At 52.7% G+C, this 26,683-nt stretch overlaps 10 protein-coding genes across 10 annotated transcripts; 4 read left to right on the top strand and 6 right to left on the bottom strand.

Moving 5' to 3' along the window:
• Positions 1-1,283: 1,283 nt before the first annotated feature.
• Positions 1,284-2,111, top strand: NUU61_006700 (uncharacterized protein; the record flags this gene model as incomplete). The annotated part of the gene is made up of 2 exons (XM_056657227.1): positions 1,284-1,817; positions 1,905-2,111. 2 exons carry the CDS (start codon positions 1,284-1,286, stop codon positions 2,109-2,111), a joined length of 741 nt encoding a protein of 246 aa, XP_056510027.1.
• A 1,051-nt stretch (positions 2,112-3,162) lies between these two features.
• On the bottom strand, positions 3,163-6,253 carry NUU61_006699 (uncharacterized protein; the record flags this gene model as incomplete). Its single annotated transcript, XM_056657226.1, has 3 exons — positions 3,163-5,214; positions 5,267-6,022; positions 6,104-6,253. The coding sequence occupies 3 exons, from the start codon at positions 6,251-6,253 to the stop codon at positions 3,163-3,165; spliced, it is 2,958 nt and encodes a 985-aa protein (XP_056510026.1).
• Positions 6,254-6,973: 720 nt separating this feature from the next.
• Positions 6,974-8,286, bottom strand: NUU61_006698 (S-adenosylmethionine synthetase; the record flags this gene model as incomplete). Its single annotated transcript, XM_056657225.1, has 3 exons — positions 6,974-7,974; positions 8,028-8,113; positions 8,201-8,286. The coding sequence occupies 3 exons, from the start codon at positions 8,284-8,286 to the stop codon at positions 6,974-6,976; spliced, it is 1,173 nt and encodes a 390-aa protein (XP_056510025.1).
• A 347-nt stretch (positions 8,287-8,633) lies between these two features.
• Positions 8,634-9,512, top strand: NUU61_006697 (putative signal sequence-binding GTPase GPN3; the record flags this gene model as incomplete). Its single annotated transcript, XM_056657224.1, has 1 exon — positions 8,634-9,512. The coding sequence occupies one exon, from the start codon at positions 8,634-8,636 to the stop codon at positions 9,510-9,512; it is 879 nt and encodes a 292-aa protein (XP_056510024.1).
• Positions 9,513-10,062: 550 nt separating this feature from the next.
• NUU61_006696 (Apq12 family protein) lies at positions 10,063-10,720 on the bottom strand (the record flags this gene model as incomplete). Its single annotated transcript, XM_056657223.1, has 2 exons — positions 10,063-10,598; positions 10,705-10,720. 2 exons carry the CDS (start codon positions 10,718-10,720, stop codon positions 10,063-10,065), a joined length of 552 nt encoding a protein of 183 aa, XP_056510023.1.
• Positions 10,721-11,443: 723 nt separating this feature from the next.
• On the bottom strand, positions 11,444-14,092 carry NUU61_006695 (uncharacterized protein; the record flags this gene model as incomplete). Its single annotated transcript, XM_056657222.1, has 4 exons — positions 11,444-11,525; positions 11,588-12,966; positions 13,072-13,608; positions 13,829-14,092. The coding sequence occupies 4 exons, from the start codon at positions 14,090-14,092 to the stop codon at positions 11,444-11,446; spliced, it is 2,262 nt and encodes a 753-aa protein (XP_056510022.1).
• Positions 14,093-17,327: 3,235 nt separating this feature from the next.
• Positions 17,328-20,862, bottom strand: NUU61_006694 (H(+)-transporting V1 sector ATPase subunit H; the record flags this gene model as incomplete). Its single annotated transcript, XM_056657221.1, has 6 exons — positions 17,328-17,359; positions 17,418-18,817; positions 18,913-19,044; positions 19,329-19,922; positions 19,981-20,494; positions 20,568-20,862. The coding sequence occupies 6 exons, from the start codon at positions 20,860-20,862 to the stop codon at positions 17,328-17,330; spliced, it is 2,967 nt and encodes a 988-aa protein (XP_056510021.1).
• A 533-nt stretch (positions 20,863-21,395) lies between these two features.
• NUU61_006693 (M protein repeat protein) lies at positions 21,396-24,144 on the top strand (the record flags this gene model as incomplete). Its single annotated transcript, XM_056657220.1, has 3 exons — positions 21,396-21,600; positions 21,653-23,127; positions 23,194-24,144. The coding sequence occupies 3 exons, from the start codon at positions 21,396-21,398 to the stop codon at positions 24,142-24,144; spliced, it is 2,631 nt and encodes an 876-aa protein (XP_056510020.1).
• Positions 24,145-24,719: 575 nt separating this feature from the next.
• On the bottom strand, positions 24,720-25,112 carry NUU61_006692 (uncharacterized protein; the record flags this gene model as incomplete). Its single annotated transcript, XM_056657219.1, has 1 exon — positions 24,720-25,112. One exon carries the CDS (start codon positions 25,110-25,112, stop codon positions 24,720-24,722), a length of 393 nt encoding a protein of 130 aa, XP_056510019.1.
• Positions 25,113-25,858: 746 nt separating this feature from the next.
• Positions 25,859-26,267, top strand: NUU61_006691 (uncharacterized protein; the record flags this gene model as incomplete). Its single annotated transcript, XM_056657218.1, has 2 exons — positions 25,859-25,861; positions 25,977-26,267. 2 exons carry the CDS (start codon positions 25,859-25,861, stop codon positions 26,265-26,267), a joined length of 294 nt encoding a protein of 97 aa, XP_056510018.1.
• Positions 26,268-26,683: the final 416 nt, after the last annotated feature.

The raw sequence follows: 26,683 nt of genomic DNA, 5'->3' as shown, positions 1-26,683 counted from the left end.
CCATTCTCAAGGCGAGTTCGCTGGTCATGGAGCTCTTGGCTGTCTTTGAGAAGCTTTTCAAGATAACTTTTTGATTTTTAGTATTTATCTCTGTTTAACGGCGTCCAAGGTATACCTTTCGTCTACTCGGACTTTGCGGTCCCGAGCTGCATATCTGCACTGGGCCCCGTAGCCCGACATCTGGCATCGAGAGCATGGCTTGTCCCCAGAGCATTTGATTTTCTGTGCGTGGCATCGATAACAGCTATGATCAATGTTAGCTATAATGACTCAGGCCGGGAATCAGAGCCGGGAGGACTCACGCAACGGGTCTCTTTCTGGGTCTCGGGTGGGAGCTAGGTTGTGGGTTACGGCGGTTGTTGGATGGTAAATTTTGTAGTTGGCCAGACATGGTAGTTCAGCAAGGAAATAAGGTCATTTTCATGGGGCAGATGGAGGGAAACGGGCCTTTTATAATGTTTGGCGCAGGTGGAGACTGTGGAGACTGCCGAATCACTGGGGTCTGTACTCCTATAAGAACTGGAGCAAATGTCAAGTCTTTTTACATAGTATTTTTTTAACTGAAAAGATCTACTTAAAACGTGGGTAGAAGTGGGATGGAAGTACTTTCGCATATAATGTGTCCGTCTAATCGCGGAATATACGGCCTATATCTCTCAGGATGGGGGTTTGAGCTCTCTACGTATATGTGTCTCTGGAGATCAGAAAAAGAGAGGTAAATCTAAAGACTAGGATGGACTTCGAGTAAGTCTTGAAACAGTGAGAAGTCAGCATAGAGTAAAAGGAAGGCTCTCAAGATGGATCATGCTTGGTGGCTCAGAGATAATGTGAATGAGACTCTGAGCACGTTCAAAACAGCCCATGAATGAGTTCGTCAGGTCAGGTAGAAAAGAGAACTGGCCGAAAATAGAAACAGCCAAAGATCTCCCCATCTCTCACTCTCACCATCTTCCTCTCTCTACCCAACGTCCTTACCACTTTCCCTCTCCCCTCGGCCTTTTTCATCCACAAAAAGGTAGGCTTCATGTCTGTTATCCTCTCTACTTCATTTACACCTAGACTCACTATTCTCTCTTCAATGAAAGCATAATGACCAAGAACAACCCCTGTGCGCAGAAGGGGCGAAAGAGGCTGTCTCTTTCGGCCCTAAAGAACCCCCCGAGCAAGATAAATACCCACAGTCCCTTTCTCTCACCCACCAGCTAACCATCTTGCTCAAATCACAGACCGAATGTTGCTAGTACCTGATCTCTGGTAAATTCGAGGCCAAGCCGGGAGAAGACATGGCCGAAATTGCTAAGGCCCAGATTGCGGACCAGGCAGCCGTGGCCTCTTTCCATACCGTGGGCTCTCACAAAGTCTTCGATAACGAGGATGGCCTCATCATCCTGGAAAAGTTTGCCAAGGCCACCCGCAGCATCGAGAGCCTCGAGGGGCAGGTCTCTGATCTTGAGTCATTGATCAATATCATGAAATTGGAGACCGCTGTTCTGAAGCCGGAGAACGCTGCCCTGAAGGGAGAATTGGCTATTCTACGGACGGAGAATGCTGCCTGCACCGTTGAAGTGCCCAAGGTCCACCACATGAACGGGTTGTACCTGAATGTCCGAGAGCGAGGGTGGACCACTCTTCTGCGTGACAAATGGCGTATGAACGAGCCTGAGCAGAAAATCCCTATGAGGCAGCTATACGCGGCTGCTGTTCACGATGGCCAGGCCGTCGTCTCTCAAATGTTCCTGGATCGTCGACCCCGAACCGAGCTGGAGAACTTTGTGTCTGTCTATGGTGCCGAGCCCGACAAAAAATGCTGGATTTCAGTAAGTCTGAACCATCATGACTCTTGATGTGTTATTTCTTCTCTCTTATTCTTTGCCTAACAAATTCTAGACAGCAAGGGATTTTAGACCGCCATCCAACTCTTTAACACGGCGGGTAGCATTCACATCCAGCTACAAGAGCTGCGTCCTGAGGAACAGCGGGTTTTCGATGAACTCGTTCACCTTGTGCGGGACTCTAGCCGCTATGAGAAAGTAGAGGAGGCTGCTAAGCGATTCCCTTTCAACTCTGTGAACGAGGACTTCGAGATTGAGACTGTGAACCAGGAGGTGTAGACCGACATCGACATCGACGTATGAAAAGTCTTGTCTCTATCTTTTTTGAAGGAGATTTGTTGTTATGGAAGAGATCTAACGGCATGACCGAGAAATTATTTGTTTTCTGTGGCATCATTCTACACTACAGACAAATCCTTCGTATTTTTTCAAATCCCACTTACCTATTCCCCAGATATAAGAGCTCCAGTTTCAGAGCTGATATAGTTAAGCACCAACACACCGATGTGAAGCTTTTCAAAAAAACGTGGGGGCCACATGCGGCTCTCTCCCTTCAACGTCTTGACGAACAGTGGCACTACACAAATACATAATACCCTTGACAAAAGCCATGTCCCCAGGACCAGAACCTGCGTCTGCACCGAAACCCCCGAGGGGAAAACCACAAGAACCCACCAACAGAACACAACACATTCGAGACAAACGACCCAAGACCGGGACATAACCCCAATGGCGAGCCTCAATTGCAGTCACTTTTCTGGTGCTGCGTGCGACATGTAGGGCAAAGTCCGAAGTAGTATGTGCCTTGGGGATCTGCTCTTCCGATATGAGCCTTGTGCGATTGTCAGGGTTGGAAGACTCAGTAGACTGATTATTGTTCTGCAGCTTGGTGTATGTCGGGATCATAACGATTCTGGTTCGTGTGCTCTGCAGGCTTCGGTGCGAGGATTCGGTGCGAGGATAGCGAGTATTGCGCGCATCTGGCGCTTTTTTTGGGGGGGGGGCGCGGCAGCAGGTTGCGGCGCGGTAGTTCATAAGAGTTTTCATATTCGAGGAATGAGTAAATAGGTAATGTTTCAAATAGATTTGTTTATTTGTTCTGTTTCCTTGGGAAAAGGAGTGCATGTATGCTAGAATTGACGGTGACAGAATTCAGTGAGAATGTCTACCGGCTAAAAATGCTATCTTGGTCCATAACCCACCCACAAAACTCCATGACCAGAACATCATAGAGAAAGACAAAAAACATGACCCACAATAAACTCCGACATCAAATCCATGAGACATGCAGACAAATCACATTCAGACATGGCCCGATGCAAATCCAGAGTTATAGCTCCATCTCGTCATCGTCCCAGCCCAGCTGCGCATATATCGACTGCGATTTGTCTGGTGTCTCCGGCACAGGGGTGCTCCTTTTAACTGGGGTCTCAATGGCACCCGGCGGAGAGCTTGCTCGAGATTTATTGGCATTGGCCACCTGCATACCCGCGGCAAGATGCACGGGACTGGCAGAAGGGACGGGACGGGGAGCGCGTTGCTTCGGAGGCGTTTCTATGATTGTTGAGGAACGGGGTTGGTAAGATGATTGAGTCGTGTGGTCGGCAGATGAGAAAAGGTTTTTGCGGTGCGAAGACACGGGCGTGGATGGTGCGACGGGTTGTGTAATGGCTGTAATAGTGGGACGAGGGCCAGGTAGGCTGGGCACTCGGAATAGGCCTTTGCCTTTACTCGAGGAGGAAGATGGTCGACGACTCCCCATTGACTCGGTGCTCCCGCCGTCGGTCTGGAAGAGTTTTGGCGGGGGCCGAGATGGCGTTTCTTGGATGGACCCGACATCTGCTCGCGTTGATTGTGAGTGTCGTTGGCTGCCACTCGAGGCGCCACGCGTCACAAATGGATTAGAATCAGCACCAGAGAACGAAGCCGGCCGCCGGCTTGAGGAAGGGATCATAACCGGGGAATCTGCCAGCGAAGGATCGTCGACCTCTCCCGCAAACGACCGTGATGGCGCTAGACTGCGAGGTAACGGGGGAAGGCCCACACCAGCGTCCTTCTTGCGATTGCCCCGCGGCGTTGCCATGACCTGCACGCCTTGGCCGAGCGGATTGCGGACGGGGTTCTTGGGCTTCCGCGAACTGCCTCCTCCGGTGGAAACGCGCTTGACCGCATCGTCCGCAATATCCTTGGCAACTAGCTCTCGGTTCGGCTTGCGAAGCGTAAGAATGGCAGCATCCAGCTCCTTCTTCTGATCCGTCAACATCTGCACCTTTCGCAGTTTGGTTTCGTGCTGTCTGGCCACAGCATGAAGATCGACCTCGCGGTTTTCTGTGCGCTTCGCTTTCTGGATCCCGCCGCGCACACTGCCGCTCAGCACGGTGGGAAGCAGGGGTTCTATCAAATCACGCTTCGTCTCTCGGTGTGTTGGTGCAGTATTGGACCGATTCAGTGAGGGGGGCCGGTGCTGAGACGCGGCCGCCGTCTTTTCGTCTGTCAGCACGCGTTGTAGTGTCCTTCGAGACTTTGGTGCTGGTTGCTGGCGCTTGACTTCTGATCCTGGCTCTGCACGTGGTTTATTGGAGGATTGTGTCTTCTTAGCCGCGGGCGAAATGCCGCCGGACACACCAAACTTGCGTGTGATCAGCTTGCATTTGTCGGGGAGACGAGAAGCATAGAACGGAATGATCACTTCGGTGCAGAAGTCTCGCACTGCATCACTCTCCACCTTCTTTCCAGACATATGTCCGTTGTTAAAGGATGAGGCTTTCGCCGAATCAGCAGCACTAGAATCCTCCGAGCTGACAGCGTGCCAGATGCAGAGTCGATCAAGGTGTAACTCAAGGAGCACATTGACATCCTGGGGCTTCTTAGCCTTAGGTTTTTTGGGTATCTCGTTCTCTCCACCCGCATCTTTCTTGTCTGAATTGGGCTTGTCGCCGGTGCTGACCGATTCCAAAGCCATGACCTCCAAAATTAGAAGGATCTGTAGTTGGGTTTCGCGCAAGCGGAGGTCGGAGATGTGCTTCTTGGTTTCGGCTTCGCGTGACGATTCCTGAGTGGATGTCTCGTTCATACTTCGGTCTTTCCACCACTTGCGAATGAATACTTCCTCCTCGGCGTAGAGACCATTTCGACCCAGTTTCTTTTTCTTGCTTTTTCGCTTTTTGGCGCCGTCCTCGCCGTCGGAAAGTGCGAGCACAGCGTCACGGACGACCGTTGGCAGAGACTCTCGGTATTTGAGATCCATCTTCTTTGCAGCCAAGATTGCCTCGCGGTAGAACGCAACAAGCTCGTGAGACGATTGGTATTGCTCGGGATCATTAGATTGGAAAGCAGCACGGCAGCGTGTCAGCGGACCTTTTGCAAAGTACGCCACGGACGTCTAGAGAACAAGTCAGACAAGTCCAACAGAAGCGATCTCGACGGAGCCTCACCTTGGACACATAGAGAGCTTGCAAATAATGGTCTCTCATGCCGCTCAATAGCTTATCTGGGGATTGCTGCACATCCACGCCGTTGGGATCAATGAAACCGTCAACTTCCACTGCGTCGGCAAAATCATCACTCAGACCCTGGGACTCTGCAGGCCCAAAGGAAGCCATAGGGCCAACATCTGCGCCCCTCGAGGCAGGCGCCAGTGACTGGCTCCGGCATTCCAGCACATCCACAAAAGGCGCCTCATCGGGGCCGGGCTCCGTAGTCGAGGGCCCAAACACCACGGCAACATCCAGCCCCGCGGGCTTGTCTCCCAGAGCAAGTTCAGACAGAGGTTCCTCAATCTGAGCAGCATGCCACCAATTGAGACCATCCGGGATCGTACTCGGCTCATCGTCGACCATATCATTCACTTTCTCTTCGCTGGGGCCGTGCCACCCCTTCACCGCAACGACGACATCGCCCTCGTGCACCCACCGCACCAGCCTCGACAATGAGTATATGCCCCTCTTCACGCGCTCAACCACATACAGCCCGCCGTTGGCTAAAAGCCGGACCGTCAGCACTGTTGGTTCGGTCCACGCGCGGAGGTCGGTTTCGAGGGCGGGGATGTCTGCCGCGAACAGGCCGCCGGGCTGTGCATCGGAGTGGGATGAAGAGGCATCGTCGAGCCAGGACAATGGGAGTCGGGAGCGGGGCAGAGCAGCTAGAGGCTCGAGGATCAGCGGCTCGTCGGATAATGAAGCCGCATGAGCCTGGAGGAAACGAGGGGCATGCAGGTTAGCTGCGGCAGATTCGAGGGTCAATAACACGGCTTAGATGTTGTTTTGTCTTACTCGAATGACAATCGAGGTAGTCGCAAGCTGGGCACCGGTGCTCTCATGGCTTCTCTTGCGTTTCTTTGTGGGCGGATGGGCCTCGGAGAGCTTGTTCAGCGTCGATGAACTGAGAGGGTCTAAAGCGCTGGAGATGGCAGGCGAAGTCATGACGTTCAGAGAATCGAGTGCATCGTGTATTTCTGCAATCACCCACATCTATCAAATCAACATGCAACGGCGGGTTGAAGATGTCGATGGTCAGGTCAAATCGCGCCCGAATGCTTGGCGCATCACGCGTCGGCGTCTCCGCTTATCGCGATCTCCAAGAATCCAGGGAGAAAGAAGATTGAGAGAATTAGTTGCTCACTACTTTTAACTGAAAATCTACACATTACTTCTACTTGCTGAACAATCATGAGCAGAGCTCCATATAATCATTATTCTAATTGCTAATGTTTAGATTAGCGTACTCGCGAGTCAACACAAGAGCCTGAGCACTCATGTCGACTCTCTCCCGAAACCGAAATCAAGCGATTCTGCATGCAAACAGCAGTCACCCGTAAATGGCACCGAGTGGGTGTTGAGGTTTGTGGTGATGGTGTGTTGAAGACTTTCGCTCCGGAAAAACGCCAAAAAATCCCTTCCCAGCCGATGAAAGTGGTATCATGTTGAATTTTGTCTTCGCCGAAAGGCCCGTCGCTTTGCAGGGCGACACAATGCAGATAGTGAAACAAAAAAGATTGATCTCCGAGGGGAGAACCAATCTTTTGGAGGTTTTCGTAGTGTTTTTATAGGTCTATGCTCTCGCGCTTTGAGTTGTTGAAAACAAAGCAAACTTCATCACATTCGTCAAAACATCTCCGGGAATCAGCGGACGGAGGGATCCGTTTAGAGGTTGAGGGCCTTGGGCTTCTCCCACGAGAAGCTCTGGTTGGTGAAGTGGCCGTTCTTAGCGGTCTGCGAGTAGATAGGCTTGGCCAGGTCAAGGTCCTTGACGATCACACCGGGGCGAAGATCGAAGTTGTTGCGGACAATCTGGACCAGCTCGTCTGAAGACTTGGAGGACGTGCCGTAGGTCTCGACAAAGATGGACAGGGGCTCAGCAACACCGATGGCGTACGAGAGCTGGACAAGGGCACGGCGGGCCAGCTTGGCGTGGACCAGGGACTTGGCGATCCAGCGGGCGACGTAGGCGGCCGAACGGTCGACCTTGGAGTAGTCCTTGCCGGAGAAGGCACCACCACCGTGGGCACCCCAGCCACCGTAGGTGTCGACGATGATCTTGCGGCCGGTCAGACCGGCGTCACCTTGGGGACCACCGATAACGAAGCGGCCCGAGGGCTGCAGGTGATAAACAGTGCGGTCATCAAGGAGCTCATTGGGGATGACCTTGCGGACGACCTTCTCCTTGAGGGTGTTGCGGATCTCTTCGGTGGAGATGTCGTCGGTGTGCTGGGCGGAGATGACGACGGTGTCGACACGTTGGGGCTTGACGGCACCGTTGTCGTGAGCGTACTCAATGGTGACCTGGGTCTTGGTGTCGGGGAGCAACCAGGGGATGGAGCCGTCCTCACGGGCGGCCTTCATGGCAGCGTTGAGCTTGTGGGAGAGCAAGATAGTGAGGGGCAAGAGCTCAGGGCTCTCGTCGGTGGCATAGCCGAACATGATACCCTGGTCACCAGCACCGAGCTTCTCCAGGGCCTCCTCGTAGTGAAGGCCCTGGGCGATATCGGGCGACTGCTGCTCAATGGCAACCAAGACGTTGCAGGTCTTGTAGTCGAAGCCCTTCTCGGAGGCATCGTAGCCGATGTCCTTGATAGCGCCACGGATGATCTTCTGGTAGTCCAGGCGGGCCTTGGTGGTGATCTCACCGAAGACCATGATCATACCTAACAAAGCCGTTAGATTGGAAAACCGGAAGGCTTCAATTGGGGCAACATACCGGTCTTGGTGGCGGTCTCGCAAGCGACCTTGGAGAGAGGGTCCTCAGCCAGACAGGCATCGAGAATGGCGTCCGAGACCTGGTCACTGTGAATGAATAAGTATGGTTGGACAGTTGGGAAGCGAAGGGGGATAAAACCTCCGAGAAATCCTCAGGGGCAAAAAAAAACTTACGCAATCTTATCAGGGTGGCCTTCACCGACGGACTCGGAGGTGAAGAGGAAAGTGCCGGGCTGTGAACCGTTTGCGAGGGAACCCATTGTGACGGATGAGCTTGGAAAAGAAAAGAATTGAAGGGGTGAAATTAGAATAGAAAGAAGAGAGGATGGGAAAGGACAAGGGAAAAAGAGGAAGAGAAGGAAGAGGGGAAATTTTGGTGGGGGGGGGCTTGCTTTTTCGGACGGGTACACCGCAGGTACTGGTGTGACCAGCAAGCTTCTGCAGCAGTGGTGGGTACCACCAAAGTACCTCCAGAGCCTGTCAGCGGCGATGGCGCCATCCAGGGGCGGTGACAGGCGGCATATTGGAGGGAGCAAAAAACTTGCCGATAAGACCGACGATAGTTCCGATGCTCATCTCCAGCTTTCTCCAGCTTTGATCTCCCAACATGTCCAAGTTCGGTGTCCTGGTCATGGGCCCTGCCGGTGCAGGCAAGACCACCTTCAGTAATTCTGTGATTCAGCACCTGCAGAACACCCGCCGGAGTTGCTTCTATGTCAATTTGGACCCCGCGGCCGAAACCTTCAGTTATGAACCCGACCTCGACATTCGCGAGTTGATCACATTGGAGGATGTCATGGAGGAACTGGGGCTCGGTCCAAACGGTGGACTCATCTACTGCTTCGAGTTCCTGCTCCAAAACCTGGATTTCTTATCCGAGGCACTCGATCCACTCAGTGAAGAATATCTGATTATCTTCGACATGCCGGGCCAGATCGAGCTCTACACCCACGTCCCTCTCCTCCCGTCATTAGTTCAGTTCCTGTCCCGCCAAGGTCCGCTGAACATCAATCTCTGTGCAGCTTACTTGCTCGAAAGTACCTTTATTATCGACAAAGCCAAGTTTTTCGCAGGGACACTCAGCGCTATGTCTGCCATGCTGATGCTGGAGATGCCCCATGTCAATATCCTCAGCAAGATGGACCAGGTGCGGGAGATGGTGACACGCCGGGAATTAAGGCGGTTTGCAAACGTGGATGTACAGCTGCTGCAGGGTGATGAAGAAGACGACCTTGCTGCAAATGCCAACCCCATGGCTAAAGATGCATTAATGAGTGGCGGATCATTCAAGCAGCTCAATCGGGCTGTTGCACAGCTGATTGATGATTTCAGCATGGTTTCATTTTTGCAGCTCGATGTCCAGGACGAGGATAGTGTTGCGGCGGTTCTGAGCCATATCGATGATGCCATCCAGTACCATGAGGCTCAGGAACCGAGAGAACCCAAGGATGAGCAGGAGGTAAACTACGAGGACGCCGATATGTGATGGAACTGCTACTTGATTGCATTCATCAACATGTCTCGATATTGATGCCTACCACCTACACCAGCAAACGCGCCAATACCCACCGTCAACACTTACGGGTAATCGAAGCCCTGGCAGTCCTATCTCGGACCTGTACACACCTCTCGCCATTTCGGGTGACGCAGATTATGAGTGCGTGATGTACTGTCAAAGGACCCAACAAAAATAGTACCCACGAGATTACCAATGGCCGCCCCGAATTTTGGTCAGCTTCTACGCCGCAGAGATGATGCAGGCTTGAAGTCGAACTCGGGGACCCAGCAAATGGGTTATCCAACAGAATTTTTGACCATGGCCGAAGATACAGATATTGAGAGATCTCAATTGACCAATCTTAATGAAAAAGAAAAGAAAATACCATGAATTTCAACATGTCCAAACCTCCAACAAAACAACCCTCCCGCTAGACAATCCAAGAAGTAGAAAAGCAACCAAGAAACAAGCCCCCGATGCGCCCAAAATAACCTCAACGAGGTAACTTCTTTTTAAACCACAATTGTTGACACTCTCCTCACCAACCCCACGAAGACCCCCGATTCGCACCTCTCCCAGCACCCCAAGCAGCCCCAACACCAGGACCACTGCCCGCATTAGCCGCATTTGCATTCGCATTCGCGTTAGCAGCAGCAGCAGCACTCCGCGCCTGAAAATCCTCCACAAACCCCAAAACAATACCCCACAACCATCCAAGATCCCGCCCCGCATTCTCAACCCCAACGCGGTACACATACCACGCAAAACCCAGCAGTGTACCCCAGAAGACCAGCCGCAGCGCCAGCACGACCCAGAACATAATAAGGCGGCGCGCATAGTCGAGGATGCGGAGGGAGATGAGAAGCAAGACGCCGAGCAGGACGACAGTTACGAGGTCTGGCATGGCAGCTGTGGACCAGGAGGCTGTTGAAGCGAGGAAGGATGAGAGCGGTTCAATGAGGCAGGGCTGCACGTAAGCTGTGCGGAGGTTGGCGAGGTGGGTTGTTACTTGGGCTTGGGTTGAGGTGCGGAGGTAGTTGATTGAAGGGTGTTGGAGGAGGGTTTGGAGGTTTTCTGTTTTAGGGGAATTGTTAGTGACTGCAGTGGCTTATTTATTCTTTGTAGAAGTGGGAAGAGAAAAGAGGGACGAGAGACGAGGAGAGGGAGACGGAGGCCTTACCTGGCAGGAAGTCCATTGCCGCGGATAGTCTGCGAGGACTGGTTGTGTACTGACGGGCAGATGAGATGCTGATCCTGCGCTCACGCGAATCGTGACCGGAGCAGGCTGGAGGCCGAGGGTGTTTTGTGTTATAACCTCGAGGTGAGACAGCGTCGCTGGGGTGGGTATGCGCGTTGTGTAAGTTCCTTGCGGCTGGCAAGGGCGCGCGTTGACGTTGAGACTCGAGATGTGGACGGAGGAGAATATGGAGGGGTAAATCCCGAGACAACAGAAACAGGTCAGGATTTATATTTAGGACAGACTCAATCACACAAAGCAGTGGAGAAAGCGAAAGATGACATTGACATCTACAGGAGAGCCAAAGAATCAAAGAAGCCCGTGCAAAACAAACAAACGCCAAGAACTCGAGATAAGAGACGCGGGACAACATGGAATCATCACAACAGCATATCTCCAATACTGTACAGTCGATTAGATATTTACCCAAAAAAGACGGTCTGTATATACAAGCAAGACCAAATCAGTCAACCTCCAGAATGGACCGAGCGCCCGGCTGGGGGCATGGTCAGCGCGATGCCACGCACATAATCCAATAACCTCAAATCCCCAAGGGGCTCTCGACTCCAAAACCCAAACTCCGAATCACTCGGACATCAAGGAAGATGCGAGCATAGATGCAGATGCAGATGTGGTATAGTAGAACAGCAGGAAAAAAAAAGAACACGCGAGGATATTATGCTTAGCCCAGGAGGGCCTTGAACGCATCACGCTCGGCTTGGATTTCACCTTGGAGCCGGCGAGTCTGGCGGATAGCCTCATCACTGTATCGAATGTTAGCATCAACTCAGAAAAGACAAGATGACTGATAGAAAAAGTCACATACCGGTCGGATTGAAGCTCCGCCACGTCCACTTGCGTGCGGTTCATCCGCCCAATGACTTCTTCCATCTCCATGTCTGCATCGCGGAGAAGTTTCTCGAGTTCCTTGACCCGTTTCTCCAAGGCGTCGGCCTGGACCACCTCGGGCAGAGGCATGCCCTCGCCACTGGTGGTCTTATCCAGACGCGGTGTCCGGTCACCGAAGGGAGTGTTCGGTGTCCGGGGGGAAAGGTTGGCCGGGGCACGAGCCCCGTGCTTCATCCGCATCAGTTGAGCGTTGTGGCTGTCCTTCAACTGGCGGATCTGCTCTTCATGTTTGCCCATTTCTTCCTCCGAGTGTCCTTGGGCCACCAAGAGGTTGTCCTCGAGCTCCTTAAGTCGGCCCTGCAGCAGATTGATGCGCTCCACTGATAGTTGCTGGTCCCTCTCGCCCTTATCAACCGCGGCTGCCAACCGGCCGCGCAGGGAGGTGTTGATGTGCAACTGCTGTTGTACACTGGTGGACAGCATGTTGGTTCGCTGGAGGGATGCCGCAAGATCGTCTGACGCGGCACTAGCCTCAGCCTCGACGCGGGCGGCCTGGAGCTGCTGATAGGCGGACTCCAGGGAAGATGATGTAGCCATCACCTCAGCAAAGCTCTCCTGGTCAGCCAGCAATTCTTCGGGGACGGGAGTGTCGTGCTCCTGCAGAAGTACCCGGAGAGAGCTGGTCTCCTGTTCGGCACGATCCAAGTCCATCTTAAGACCCGCCAAGTTCTTTTCGCACTGCCACTTGCCATCCAAGGCATCCTCGGCGCGCAGGCGAAGATGGTTCACCTCTTCTCGCAGGTTCCGCACCTCTCGTTCGTAGCCGAGTTTGCGCGGGCCCGACTGCTGAGCCCGAGCAAGCTCGATTTCCAAGATGCGGGCATGCTTGTCGTGTTCCCTAGCTTGGACCGTGTGGCGAGCAAGAAGGCTCTTCAAGGTCCGGTGGAGCGCATCCCGCTGGGCTTCCATGTCTTTGGCCTTGTCCGCCAGCGACTCACGGCTCTCTCCCTTCCCGCCAGACACGGAGTTCGATCGAGATAAGCCGCCACCGCCGGGTTTCCGGGCAAGGGAATTCGACCGTGAAAGGCCAAATGCCGAGTTGCGTTTGGGAGCCATGCCATCCTCTTCCGCAATTGAAGCGAATCGACTTCCCTGCAACTGGGCCAAAGACGCGTTTTCAATCTTGAGAGCTTCGATCTCTTCCACCAAGCGATTCATCTCAGCACTGGGTGTGTGGCCTTCTCGAAGCTGGTCTCGTTCATTTCGTAATTGCTCTAGCTCTACTCGCATGGCAGTGAGCAGATCCTCGAAGTTGTCTTTCGATTGTCGTTCTTCAAGCAGCTTTCGGCGGGTATCCTCGACGGTTATTTCGAGTTCCCGGGTTTTAGAAGAAAGATCGGAGTGGTCCACTCGGTCACGTCGGAGCTAAAGACAAAGCCAGAAGTGTCAATTATGAGATACCATATCAATCAGGGGTTGAGGCTGTCGTACCTGCTGCACTTGATTTTCTAGTAGCTGGACATGTGCCTCGGACGCGGATCGCTGGGACCGCTCATCCTGCAACTTTTGTGAGAGCTCGACCTTCAATTGCGCTCGTTCCTGCTCGGCGGCGCGGCGAATCTTCTCAACATCTTCGGCGCGCCCCGGGTCAGGGGCATATCGAACAGAGCTGGTACCCGAGTCCGAGAAGTAGTCGCTGGTGCGTCGGTTGGCATCTGGGCCCTCGGATTGTAATCGTTCGACCAGGTCTTCCAGGTCCATTTCCCTTCGAATGGACCCTGCCAGCTCGGAACTGATTTCTCGTAATTCATTTTCCAGGTCGGCCATCTTTGACGCATGCACATCTTGTGCGTTGGGTGTCCCCAAGGACGCGGTACGGACAGGTGGGCCAAAGCCATTAGACTTGGAATCAAAGGGGGAGGGGGTTTGATAGGGACGTTTGCGAGAGGAGGCATTGGTGATGGCACAGGGGACCGGCCTCCGTCGGAGATCTCGGTGCTAGATGAGTCGGCTCCAGGGGATGTAACTGTGTTGTTGGCCTTCCAGCCAAAGAAAGAGCTGATTTTGTTTCCAGGGGTCTTGGGGTTTCGAGGATCTGTCGCACTCATAGGCAGAGGCTGCCTGTCCAAGTCGATATGCAGGGGAGGGGGCGGTTCATAGGGGGGTGCAATGCCATCGTCGTGGCACGCCGTTTCGTGGGAGGAGGGGAGTTGAGCACTGGGATAAAAGGTTCGCTCACGAGACGACTGTGGAGGGGGGTTCCATTCGTGAACTGGTTCTCGTAACCCGCGTCGAAGAAGTCGGCGCCTTCTTCTTCGTCGTCGTCGTCGTCCTCAACCACGGACCTCAAGTACGAGGCAGAAGCGGAGGTGGAGGTGTCAATGAGGAGAGGTTTCACAGGGTATTGACCCCAGGAGAATCTAGGAAATTGCGACAGGGGCCGGGGATTAGTCTTCCAGGTTCTGGACAGGCGTGATAGCATGTAGAGGCCATGTCAAGCTCGAGCCATGGGAGGGATTGGCGCCGAGGATTGAAAGCAAACAGGCCGAACAAAGAGAATGCCGATAGGGGGTGCGGGCATCGCATACCGATTGGGGTTTCTTGGCACCGATATAAAGGAATCTCCATCCACCGACGATGGGGATGGTGGTCTAGCCACGGGAGGAGTGGGAATAGGAGTGGGTTTATCTCCTTCGATCGAAAGGGGAGAGGAGGGGTGCACCAAGCTGGAGATCACTGGATCGGCATTCTGGGGCAGAGGTTTCCGACGCACTTGAGCGGTTGAGGAAGGAGGGGAGGAGTTGGGACTAGAGGAAATGTCTGGATGAGCGGGAGAGCCGCCAGCAAGAGGATGAGAAGCCATGAAAGACTCCCTGGGTCAGTATCAAAAAATAGCCATCGATCGACAGTTCATGGCCGGTTGGCACGGGTTAGAGCGAAAGGCACGCGCCACTTGATACCAAAGAGGAAAGGATTCTTGCGCGAGAGATTCTCAAGAGTGAAAAACAGAAAAGGAGAAGGTCAGGTAGACCCTCTGGGAACGATTGGCGCAATCCACCCGTGGTTCCAGCCGCCATACAGTAGCGCTGGGGGCTTTTCGGGACGAGTAAGCGTGGGTGGAGCAGGGGCGCCTCGATGGAGTTGCTGGGTCCAAGAGTGTGAGGCATATGGATTCAATTGGCAAAAGAACACAGTGCGTATTGATAGCGCTGCCAAGCAGAGTGCTTTGGCCGGTACGATCGACATGGGACGTGAACGTGGGAGAGAGATGTTCCCTTATATCGAGTAAACCTGCCCTCTCACTGTCTCTGCCACTCTGTCTCCCTGCCTCTGTCTCTGTGTCCATATTTCTGACTGAGAACAGCATGTACCTTGCAGCAAGGCATTGAATCGATCAAAATAGAAACTGGATTCAATAGTGCCAAGGGGCACTGCGAACCCCCTTGAGTCGTGGATCTGGAGAGGTTGGCCCCGCGCTCATCCTTGGGGCGATTCAGGGGTAGTGTGCCAAGTTGCTCGCAGGTACCTCGCAGGTACCTGCCATATGGCAACCCCAGTCCCCTGATACCTGACAGTACTTCTGTGATACTTGGAAGACTTGAGTTTCCATGGTTCTCATATTAGCAAGGCTCATCGATGAACTCGCAATTGCCAACTGTTCTATGATTATACAACTATATCCACATATCCATATATTCATATGGATAACTGATATCATCTATCAGAAAAGAAAATCAAAGAGAATCTCTCTTTGCCATGATATTCAGGGGTTTTTATTGATTCGAGTCTAGAGCAACTTGCTTTGCTTTTGCATTACGTGGATCTCATCCGCAGTGGAGTGGAGATCGACCCCCTTTTCCCCTTCAAGTTCCTCTCCCCTGGCCCATGCGCCCGAGTTCTGCTCTCAGAAGAACGTGCTTTCCCCCCCCCCCCTGTCCTGCAGGCTAACCGTCTTGCTGTGGCAAACTGCCAATCAAGTTGAAACGCCCTCCGATCGACACACACTCTCGGGCACTCGGGCCAACGCGTGGCCGGTATCTTTCTTCTTCAACAGGCAAAGCGGCAATGTGCCCAGCTGCAGCTATCATGTCACATTGGAGGCGAGCGACATGAACCAATGTGCTTGCTCTTGGGGCACCTTAGTTCGCCGAGTCCTCAGTTTTGAGGGCCACATTTTGTTCCGTGTTGCCCAGCTGTCACATCAAAGTGGAAAAAAAGGGTGCTCCTGTGAGCAGGTTCGAGTCTTGGCAACACAATGTCCCGTAGATGGGAAATTGCAAGACCAGAAGTGTCGGACGAAAGCAACCTTGAGAGCCGGGTCTTTGATTGCATTTCTTGGAAGTTGATATGCGGAACTATGAGAACTCTACGGCCAAAATATTATTGGGTTAGAAAGTTGGCGCTTATCTTTTTGTCTTTTTTATCGTTTTATCTTCTTTCTTTTTCTTTTTTATTATTCTCCATTACGCGTACATCCGGTGTTGTTTGTCTTAGTCCCTACCCCTGACCCTGGCCTGGATAAAGAACCCGCCAGTCCCACATGGATCCTATGCAAAACACGAATAACCGCCAGTGGCGTAGATGGCTGAGTCTATTGTCACACCAAGTGAATTATTGACTCCGAGGTCTGCCAGGCACTTAGGGCTGCATATTGCACCATTGCTCCCTCGAATCTATTGAAGCTGCCAAAAATGACTCGCAAACTCCTTAAAAAAAAATAAACATGTCTTTATTTTGACTGAGATCTTCTGGTTTGATGTATCCTCTAGGTATATCTGCAGGGCAATACATTGACTACTAAAGCGTTGGCCCCAAGGCTATGTCGGTATCTAAATAGCACTACCTAGTACCCAAGTAAATGGAGCTTAACATACCGACTATACTAAGTAATCCCCTATTGGGTATTTCTGCAAGGCCGTTTGTACTACCGGCTGCTCCACTCTGTCAGTCTAGATCCTGTTTCACTTAGGGCATTCAATAGCTCCAAACTATGGATCCTGCAGAGGTCAATAGAGCTATACTGCTGGTAAAACTAACCAAGAATATATTGGTGGATCATCCTATGATTAGAACCCGAGATCCAGAAATATAGGACACTGTCAGACCCGGCTGCAATTATAAATAGAGCAAACGCACGCTCTCCCTGTCACTCAGGGAAGACTAGAGAAAATGCTCCCATCCCCTGGACTCTCAGTGCAGTACAACGCCTTCCTAAACCCCGGACTACCAGAATGGATTTCGTTGTACATAAGATATCTTGACCCCAGTTCGGATCATACTCGCTGGAGCAGGTTATCCAGCTGAACGATATCGACCCGAAAGAAGAGTTGTGGCGTGCGTTTGGTCAGATCATTGCGATCCGCTTGTTGCCGGGTGTTGCTCATGAGCTGCTGGATGTCCTCTTAGCCAGCTAGGATCAGAAGACTGGCCGTAGTGGCATCCATGAGCTGGTGGGGTATAAGTCCGGGCCAAGTGGCGGGAACTACAGGATTGTCATTGATTAGGGCAAAGTTGATGTCAATTTCCAAATAGAAACACTGGTATGTATTTGAATTGTGCTGCCGGTTTTGCGCCTGCGAATAATTGACACTAGGTATAGACAGTGGCAGCTAGAAAAGAACAAACAGGAAAAGCCAATTTATATATCTCAATTGACAATCTTTGAAACATCACTCGTTGCGCATCAGACATAGAGACAACCGTCGTAAAGGAAGCCCTTAATAGGGAATGAAGTCGAATCTCATTCGATCTGCACAATGTGTTAGCAAGCAGGACACTTCAGAATGATAGACAGCGCATGTGCGTACCAAGAAAATGGCTCCAGTCTTCGTCTTCAGTTAGCTGGTTCGCCCAGTACTGCTCGAGAAACTTCAAGGACTGCAGCACATTCGGGACTCGGATCGTATCATGCAGCGATGCCAGTAGATGTCTCACGGTATCCCGATCATCGCCCCGCGCTTCGCAACCAGCAATAAACAGCGGCGTCGTAAGAATCACCCATGGGCTGAGCCCAGACGACGGACCGATCTGGGTCGCGCAGTCCAGGATCCGTTGGACAGACTGTTGCACGTCGGGCGACCTCGTCGGTGTTTTGCGTAGACGTCGGTGGATCTGGATAAGCGCGCTATGTTGAAATGCCTCGTTGCAGAGCGCAAGTTGTTGGACGCTTTCCGCGGACAGTCCTTCGGCGACCCCGGGGTAAAGCGAGGGCTGGGACTTGGCGCCCCGGTCCATGAGTTGTTGAATGGATAGCTCCAGACATGCGGCCTCATCTTCGACGTTGCTGTCGATTTCGCCCTCGACAAAGCCCTGGGCCTCGGCCTGATGGTTCCGCCAGGCGGCGGCGCCGATCTGGCGAAAAACTGCTGCAAGGTCGACTGTGAAGCCCCAGTAGTCATCTAAATAGTCTGGGGAATCTCCTTGATCGACGGGACCAAACAAAGCGGAGTCTGAGATATCCCCAATCGGCGGACCATTCCCCGTCAATGCTGTGAGCGACACAATCGACCAGTACCATCGATCCAGATACGGACGGAAGCCGCCTGCAGACTGGAGCGAGGATCCCTCCCCAGCGGCATCTGCCGCCTTCATCAATGCCCTTGCCCCCTCAATGTGAGCCCTCCAGGAATTTGGATGGATGGCGCCGGAATGTATTTCTGCTAGACAAAGCGTCCGGGCCGTCGCGACCAGCGCCTCCGAGCCCTTGGTCGAGGGATTTTGAAGTTCTGTGCGAAAATGTTCCAGACTGAGTGCCATCAACCGCGCAATGTCTGGCGCAGACTTGACACTCTCGGACTGATTCTGTAGGGCTTGCAAGTGAATTGCGGAGAGGGCAGTGGTGGCATAGAGTAACGAGGGAGTTTGCAGGGCCATAGGCACAAGCATCCGGCAGATATCCTGTTGCATGCCCGAGTGGCACGCGGTGATCTGAGAGGCATCATTGATGAAATGGTGCAGCAGGGCACGCTGATCCGAGGACAAGGACGAGAAAGGGTCGACGGGCTGCGTCAAGGTCAGGTCCGACTCGGCGCTGGCCGATTTCGTGGTGTAGATAAACTCGCCCGGCGAGTATTCTGCGACGATTAGCGACTCCATCACCCTGGCCATATCTGTGGAATTCTTCTCTTCAATACGAACCCAGTCTTTGCATGCCTCCAGTCCCGACGCAGGCTCCAAACCGCGATCGCGAGAATGCCCGCCCTCCCCACTGTAGTTGCATCGCATATTTGCATTGCACCCCGGCAGTCTGGCAGCGCCCGCACTCTGGTCGCTGCTCGTCACATTTCTGCCGCCGTGCCTTACATCTCTTGCAGCCGGTGAACGATCTCGACATGGGGAACGCGGTTTTCGAGGTTGGTGAAGAATTCCTGCGGGGAACCCGACGATCTCCACGTTTCGAGTCTCCGCGTGGCGAATTTGGGGGAAACGCAGCCCCTGCGGACTCAGTCCGAGCCGGAAATTAGAACGTCCCGGGCTTTTTGTAGGACGTTATCTAGCAGCCGATCTAGCGGATCCACTGCAGATTGACAGGGACTATCTGGATGAACGGATGAAGTTGGACGTAATTGCATGTCTAGAAAGCCCCCGAAGCAATAAACAACTCTCCCGAGAGAAATAGAAGAAATAGACGTATGCGCTATGGCAGGAATACACACATGCCCACTATATGTTCACCCCTTGGTTGTGAAATCTCATGTTAAAATCACCCAAAGGTATACCGCATCCACTCCCCGACGGCTCGCAGGCTCTCCCACCGCACCGCTTCATCTTGGTCGGCCATCAGTTCCATCACTCGTGTCTTCAGGCCCAGTCGCTCCATTTGAGTGCGTCGTTCCGGCAACTCCTTGACCAGGTGCCCCACGTCGTTACAGGCGATAGCCAGCACCTGCTTGTCATTATCCCAGTTCTTTGATAGGATCTCGGCCAATTTCTTGGGCAGTGCGCCATTCGCTTCATCCAGGATCCGGCGTGCATTGTCCTTCCAAAAAGTCGGGTTTTTATGAGGAGGGGACCAGCGTAGATGGCCGGACTGAAGTTCGGCCGCATATTCATCGAAGGTAGTCTGTGTCTTGGTGTACTCATCCAACATGGTAGACAGCGTATTAAGGTCCTCGAGGAGGTCGGGGTCGGTCAGATGGCGCCCACCAAGGTTGGTCAAAAGGGCCGGGAGCCGAACGAACACAGCCACGGGCAGCAATGCCGTTCGGTTGCTTGAACAGAGATTGTACAACGTGGCGATAAGCAGTCTCGTGGTTTTCTCCTTTGGTGACAGGCGCAGAAGTTGGGTGTAGAGTTGAACGATCTCATAGCTCCTGAAGCGAGAGGGTTAGACGCGACACCAAGGAACTATGCAACCGAAAAGTCACTTACTCTTGAAGTTCCTCGCCCACCAGAGCACTCTCAAACGTGAGCTGCCACACTACCAACAGTACCCGGTACAGCAGCTGAAGACCGACTCCACCGGCGAGGCCAGGCTCGATGGTGCGCGTGCTGCTTCCTGACGTTCCATTTTCCTTGGTCCCCGCGGCAGCACGAAGAGTTTCGATCAAGGGCTCCAAAGTCTCTTGGCGCTGAGTCCAAAAGATTTTCCGAGATTGTGCTTTGCGAAGTAACTCCGAGAATCCTTGGACGCCAATATCCTGGAGCCCGCTATCCTGGTTCTTGGTTAAGGTCGAGAGATAGGTGTACAGTTGCGGGAGAGCTTCCTCGTCGCGGGCAGCAGGCTTGGAGGAAAGAAAAAGACTGTGCGACACGAGCGCTGTGAGAAACGTAGAAGTAAGCAAGGGAATCGGGTCTTCGGCATTCGTCGAATGATGCAAGAATGGTAGGAATGGCTTGTATGGTTCCGGGTGCGAAACGAGCGAGTCGGCCAGAGAAGGGACGTCTATATATGGAGAAATCCAGTTGATTAGTATTGATACCGAAGAATATCTCGTCTTCGACAGCTCCGGGCATACCCTGGATCAAATCCGATGCCAGCACCAAGATATATTGCACGATATCGGTCCGACGGGCTGCGGAATCCAAGACACTCTTTCCCTGTTCACCACCAGCCAACAGACTTGTGTACCCAGCAAGGTCGGCCTCTATTGTCTGGCGACGCTGGTCCTTGCGCACCTTATCCACCGCCTTGATCTTCTTCAGGTGGTCCTCGGTGATGTTCCCCGCCCGAACGGCGCCATCCCACGGAATTGGCCGGGCCCGAATATTGTTTTGTAGGGAGCTGAGATATGTGGGTGACTCCAGCGACATGATGAATGTAAAGACCCCCAGCTAGTCAAAAGAGTGTGGTTTGGGGGGGAGGTGCGAGAAGGGAGGAGCTCGGAGGAGGATGACGGCACAGACGCCAAGACCGGCTTGTCGCTCCCAACGGATCTTGGCTCATCGCCTCGTCTTCGACGCGGGAACCTTCTCTCTCTCTCTCTTCCTCCCATTCTACCTGATTTTCTCTCGGTGATCTGTCATTGATCTTGCTGGATAGCCCTGCTTTGAGCTCAGCAACCTCACATTCCTTCATTTGATTTCTTGTGCAGCATCCATTTTGCAACGTGGTGTCAACCTTATACATTTCATCTATTTGGCCTCGACCTCCAGACCTTCATTTCTCGCGTCTGCTGCCTGTGTGATTGCTACCTACCTACGAATCAAGTCCCTAGCCTTCTCCTCTATCGATATACACTATATATTGGCAACAGCACACCCCCACCGAATCCATGCAAATTGAACAGGCATCTGCTGCGTACCAGTAGCCGAATTGCGGCCTGATAACGTATCGACCTGTCATCATGGCGCAGAACTCGCAGGCAGCAAAGCAAAAATGGGGCATGGGGTCTTTTTTCCAGCAAGCCGTCGCGGGTGTCGAATCTCGGCTCGACAATATCTTGATGGACCCGGACGAAATAGCGACAAAACCTGCCAGCGCAAAAGCAACGGAGACTGAGAAGGCCGAGGCATCAGCACCGGCACCAGTGCCAAAACCTCCTGTTGTCTGTACGGATTCCGCCTTTCTCCATGCTGCTGAACTCGGCTAACAGACCTCTAGCACAATCACGCAGCGCTTCTGGTGCGCGGAAGAATGATCGACTCCAGGAACGTTTGGCGCGAGCCGTGGTGAAATCTAATACGAACAGTCGTGTTTCTCAATCTTCCCCCAGTGGCGTCTCGTCGCGAGCGTCCAGTCCGGCACCGAGCAATGGTGCGCGATCAAGTATGGATGTCGACTCTAGCCTGGCGCCTTCCACTGTCGCCGACAATGAGAAGAACCCAACCACAAATGAAGAGGCCGCTCTGTCGGTGTCTGCCTCACCGAGGGCCAGCTACGAGTCGGGAGTACCACCGCGCGTTTCCGGGGAATTCGATACAGCAGGATCAATACCAAATACGTCCGGGGAGACACCGGAACGGCCTGCAGATCCGGAGAAGACCAACGATGATCTAACGGGCTCGCACCAAAATACAGTTGCCGGCGTTTCGGTATCAGAAAAGGCCCCGCGAGTGAACGTGGAGCCACCGGAACAAGGAGATGACCAGGATCCAGCTATTGCTCGATTGCAGGCTGACCACAAGGCGGCCGAGTCTCAGTGGCAAGAGGAGGTGTATGGTTATATTGAGCGGATAGACGCCTTGCAGTCGAAGCTCCAATATCTGGCCAAGGATGCAGCCGAATCGGCAAAGACTGCCGCGGCTAATGCCGCGCCAGGGAGTGCCGACAAACAACTGTTGGAAAAAGACGAAAAGATTGCATTGCTCCTTGAGGAAGGGCAAAAACTATCCAAGACGGAGATGGACCATCGAACGTTGATCAAGAAATTACGCCAGCAGCTTGCGGAGAGCACAAAATCCCAGACCGAGTTGAAGAAGAAAACAGAGAAATTGGAAAGGGAAGCGATCAGCGCCGAAGCCAGGGCTCAACGGTCTGAGGCCGCAGAGAAGAGGGCGAACGACTCTTTAACCTCCCAGAAGAGAGTGGGCGATGACCTTCAAGCCGTCACGAAGGAGCGCAACGCACTCAATCAGACTGTCCAGGACATGAAAGCGCAACTGAGCCGGGCCACCGCACGTGCTGAGGCTGCTGAGACGAAGGTGCTATCGGAGGCAGCAGAGAAGGAGAGACGCAAAGCTTCTGAGCTGGAGGAGGAACTTTCGAATTTGAAGATCGAGCGTGACATTGGCGAGGAGAAATCGAAGAGGGAAATCAAGGACTTGAAGGAGAAAATGGAACAGGAAAGAGATAGGGCCCGGATGCTCGAGACTGAACTCAGAAACGAACAGTCGGTGCTGGAAAGCAAGATGGAGAGCCTTCGTGCCCGCGCAGAAGAGGCCTCGTCCGGAGCAACTGGAGAGTCTCAAGCCACGCTTTTGCGGCAGATTGAGACTCTTCAGACTCAGTATGCCGTCGCAAGTGAAAATTGGCACACGCTCGAGGGCTCTCTGCTCTCCCGGATGGCAAACATAGAAAAGGAACGAGATGAAGTTGGCCGTCGCGAAGGGGAAATGCGGAAGAAAATTCGGGAATTGGTAAGATTTGTGGCATTCTGCCTGTGGCTTGGGAAAACACTAGTCTGACACACAATGCCTACACAGAACCTGAAGGCGAAGAGGCTAGAAGAGGAACTTGAGGGTGCAAAGGAATCTGAGCAGGACCTGGAAGCCAAGCTTGAAGAGCACATGCAGGACCTGCAGAAGATGCAGCAAAAGCTCCAGAAGGCCGACGACGATCTCACGTCTGCGCAGAAAGACTTGCTCGAGCAGAAGAAGGTGTCGGATGCGACCTGGGCACAGAAACTGGAGGAAGAACGGGCCCGGTGGCGGGAACAATCCAACTTCCTCCATGGACCACGGGGCATGTCGCCTGTCACGTCCACGCGGCGGGCGAGCAACCTCGAGGCGGCCGCTTTGGCCATGTCAGAATTCCGTCCACCGAGCCGGCGCTCGTCCACGCTCCCACCTGGCTCGCCTGAAATTGGCACGCCGCCGCGTCAGAACTCCTACCCGACGTCGGTTTCTAATGCTGTACTTTCCCCTCCCCAAATCAACACGTCCACCCCGTCCATGATCATGGAAACCCCGTCGATCAACTTCGAGCCCGATGAGGTCTTCAGTGGCTCCGGCACTCCAGCTACCCCATCTGCATACGGTGGTACACAGGCGCCGGCATCGCGTGGGATCAACGATATCATTTCCGAATCGACCGTGGGTGCCGGCCCATCCGTACAGCTCGTGGAGCGCATGAGTGCCACGGTCCGTCGTCTCGAGAGCGAGCGAGCCGGGTCCAAGGACGAGCTGGCCCGTGTCACGTCACAGCGCGACGAAACTCGACAGCAAGTGGTCGATCTGATGCGTGAGCTCGAGGAGAAGAGAGTCTCTGACGCGCGTGTGCAGGAGCTCGAAACGCGCCTTGTGGATCTCGATCAGCGGTACCAGACGACTCTGGAGATGCTGGGCGAGCGAAGCGAGAAGGTCGACGAGCTGCAAGCTGATGTTGCCGATCTCAAGAAGATTTACCGGGAGTTGGTCGACAGCACCATGAAATAAGTAGGTTTTGCGACCCGTCAAGTGGATGAGATGAGTCAACGAGCCAACAATAGTTGCAAGATTTTCTTTGGGCGTTTGGGTGATGCTTTTTATTTTGCTTCTTTGTAGGACTGTATAGAAAACCTGCGCTGTTTTGCATATATTCACCAGCGCAAATCGGGAGAAGAAGACTTGAATTTTATGAACTAGACAAGATATACCTGACACCTGGTGCCAATCGTCGTAATTGGATTTGGATTTGGATTTGCTCTAGCTCATCGCGGAAAAACCGACCCTGCACCTCCCTTGTCACTCGCTCTTGAAATCCTTGTCCAACTTGGTATACCGAGCCGATCAAGTGTAGACGAAGCCGCCCTGCAAGTAACGTTGCATGACATATCCCACAGCCCCTTCCTCGTCTTCGGTTGCTTGGAATTCCCTCCATTTTTCTTCGGTCTCATACTCCCGGTGGAAGTCGCACAGCGCGAAATCAATCATCAACGGCTTCAACACCTGGTCCGGAGTCATGCTCACAATGAAACTCCTGGTATTGACATCATGATTGAGGACCCCTCGATCACCGACGCGATGAATGATTAGAATGGCTTCTTCGCAGAGCGGCTGCCAGCTCTCGCGTGGAGCATGAGTAGCGACTCGGTCAACGGAAACCCTTTGATATACTGCAGCAGAATACCAGGGATTTCGAAATACTCGCTGATAGAGGCAGGCTGTGGGAGGAAAAGGGAGTCGCGCATTGTGACACACGCAAAGAGTCGAGGGATGCCCTTGCTTTGCGGGTCGTTCAAGATGTCGTAGACCTCGACCTCGGTCTTGTAGAATCCCCGAGCGAGATTGTAGAGAAAGGTTTCCTCCTGCGCGGCATTCCAGGTGGAACCCTCGTTGTCGACAAAGTTGTCATCGGCTTTGAGTTTGGTGATGAAGTCTGATGCGCCCCCATCCAGCACAAACTGGCCATACTGCGAGCACATCGACGCTCGCGGTCCAGCGTTCACATTTCTCGTTCTTTCTAAGCTGAGATGCAAAACGTCGATCGAAGAGCTTGAGTACCATGCAGCTTTTCAGGGCCTTGTAGCGTCCACCGTTTGGTCATCGTGTGGTGTCTGGAGCTGCAATTTCAACGTACTGCCGACTTTGTAAGGACAGCTAGACAGGTTAATGCACAGGACATTGTTGGGGTTTTCAGGTTGCTAAACAGACGAACACTTACTTGGTTCCTCAGCTTCTTCCATGGTGCCGAGTTGGGAAAGTATATCGACGGAAGTTCAATAGAAACTGTTGATGTACTAGAAGAAATTTAAATTGTGTCGTAAATCTGAGGTGACACTTTAAAGTGCTGCTCTGGCTGGTAATAGCTCCTTGTCTGAAAGTAAAGAGAAGATGAGAGATGAAGTTGAGGTTAAATGCGCTCAAGTCAGGCGTCACCCAGCGCCGCAGCCTGGAAATTTAGGTAGGTCATCTGCAAACATCACAAAATAGAAAGCAAGCTTCATTCACTCGACAGCTCTTTATTCTGAAGATCCAACCTAGTGGATATGTTCGAGCGATCTTCAACTCCTGATCTTTCTGCACCCGGTGTCAGACTTCTACCACAAGGTGTGTACCATGAGAGGATACCTCTACTGCTATGGGACCACCTTGACTAAATTGATATACAGCTTGACCAAGCCAATAAGAGAGGTTACTCGATACTTTGGACCCGAAAACGTTGATCAAAATGGTTTGTGTTCTCGTCTTTCGTCTTTCCAAGGACAATGGTATGGACTTTACCCTCCCATGCACACTTGCCTCTCTCATCTGAGTGAGATAACCAGCAACTAACATCCTTTGTATAGGGCAAGAGATCCAGAATAACTGTGCGAGACTACGCCGATCACGTCAAATTCGAAAACTTCGTGTGCCACTGGGATCCCGCTGGAGCCTGGAACCGCGTTTACGGTGGTAAGAAATCGAATAGCATGGGCTTCTTTGTCACCGAGAATATGAAGACCTCGGGTGAAAAGCCGGTTTGCCGCGTGCGAGTGAAGCGCGGAAGCTCGGTTGTGCTTGGATTTGACATGCCTGGGGAGGATCAGCCGAGCAACGAGGACGTGGCTCGTGAGCTGAAGAGCCAGACTTCCGCTTAGATTTAAGTGAAGCATGATTTCAACGTTTTGAATACCAAGGAATGGATCGTTTTGGTTGACAGTGATTAACCTTAACTCTGCCTCACCTATCGTCTAATGTAATAAAAGGACGTGACAAAAAATAGTGTAGAATATGGAGTAGAATATGAATTTAAAAAAGCATTCAAAAAGCATGTATATCTAGAAGGATTCAGACTAAGAATGAAATATTCGGGGTTATATACTTTTTGGCAACCCCAAAGCGCGACTCCAAAAACTACCTCCATCGATTATCAATAATCTCGAGCAAATAACGCCAGGATATACTATAGCTCTTGTGATAAGCACCAACCGCGTTCAGGGCTGTCGCTCCTTTAATTTTCTTGCCAAAGACTCAGGCCTAACCCCAATAGTATCTTGAATAATGCACTCGCATC

This window comes from Penicillium alfredii (assembly GCF_028826965.1).
Source record: "Penicillium alfredii strain IBT 34128 chromosome Unknown utg000009l_segment0_segment0, whole genome shotgun sequence".
In the NCBI taxonomy this organism is placed as follows: Eukaryota; Fungi; Ascomycota; class Eurotiomycetes; order Eurotiales; family Aspergillaceae; genus Penicillium; species Penicillium alfredii.
This window is presented reverse-complemented; position numbering and strand designations above follow the sequence as displayed.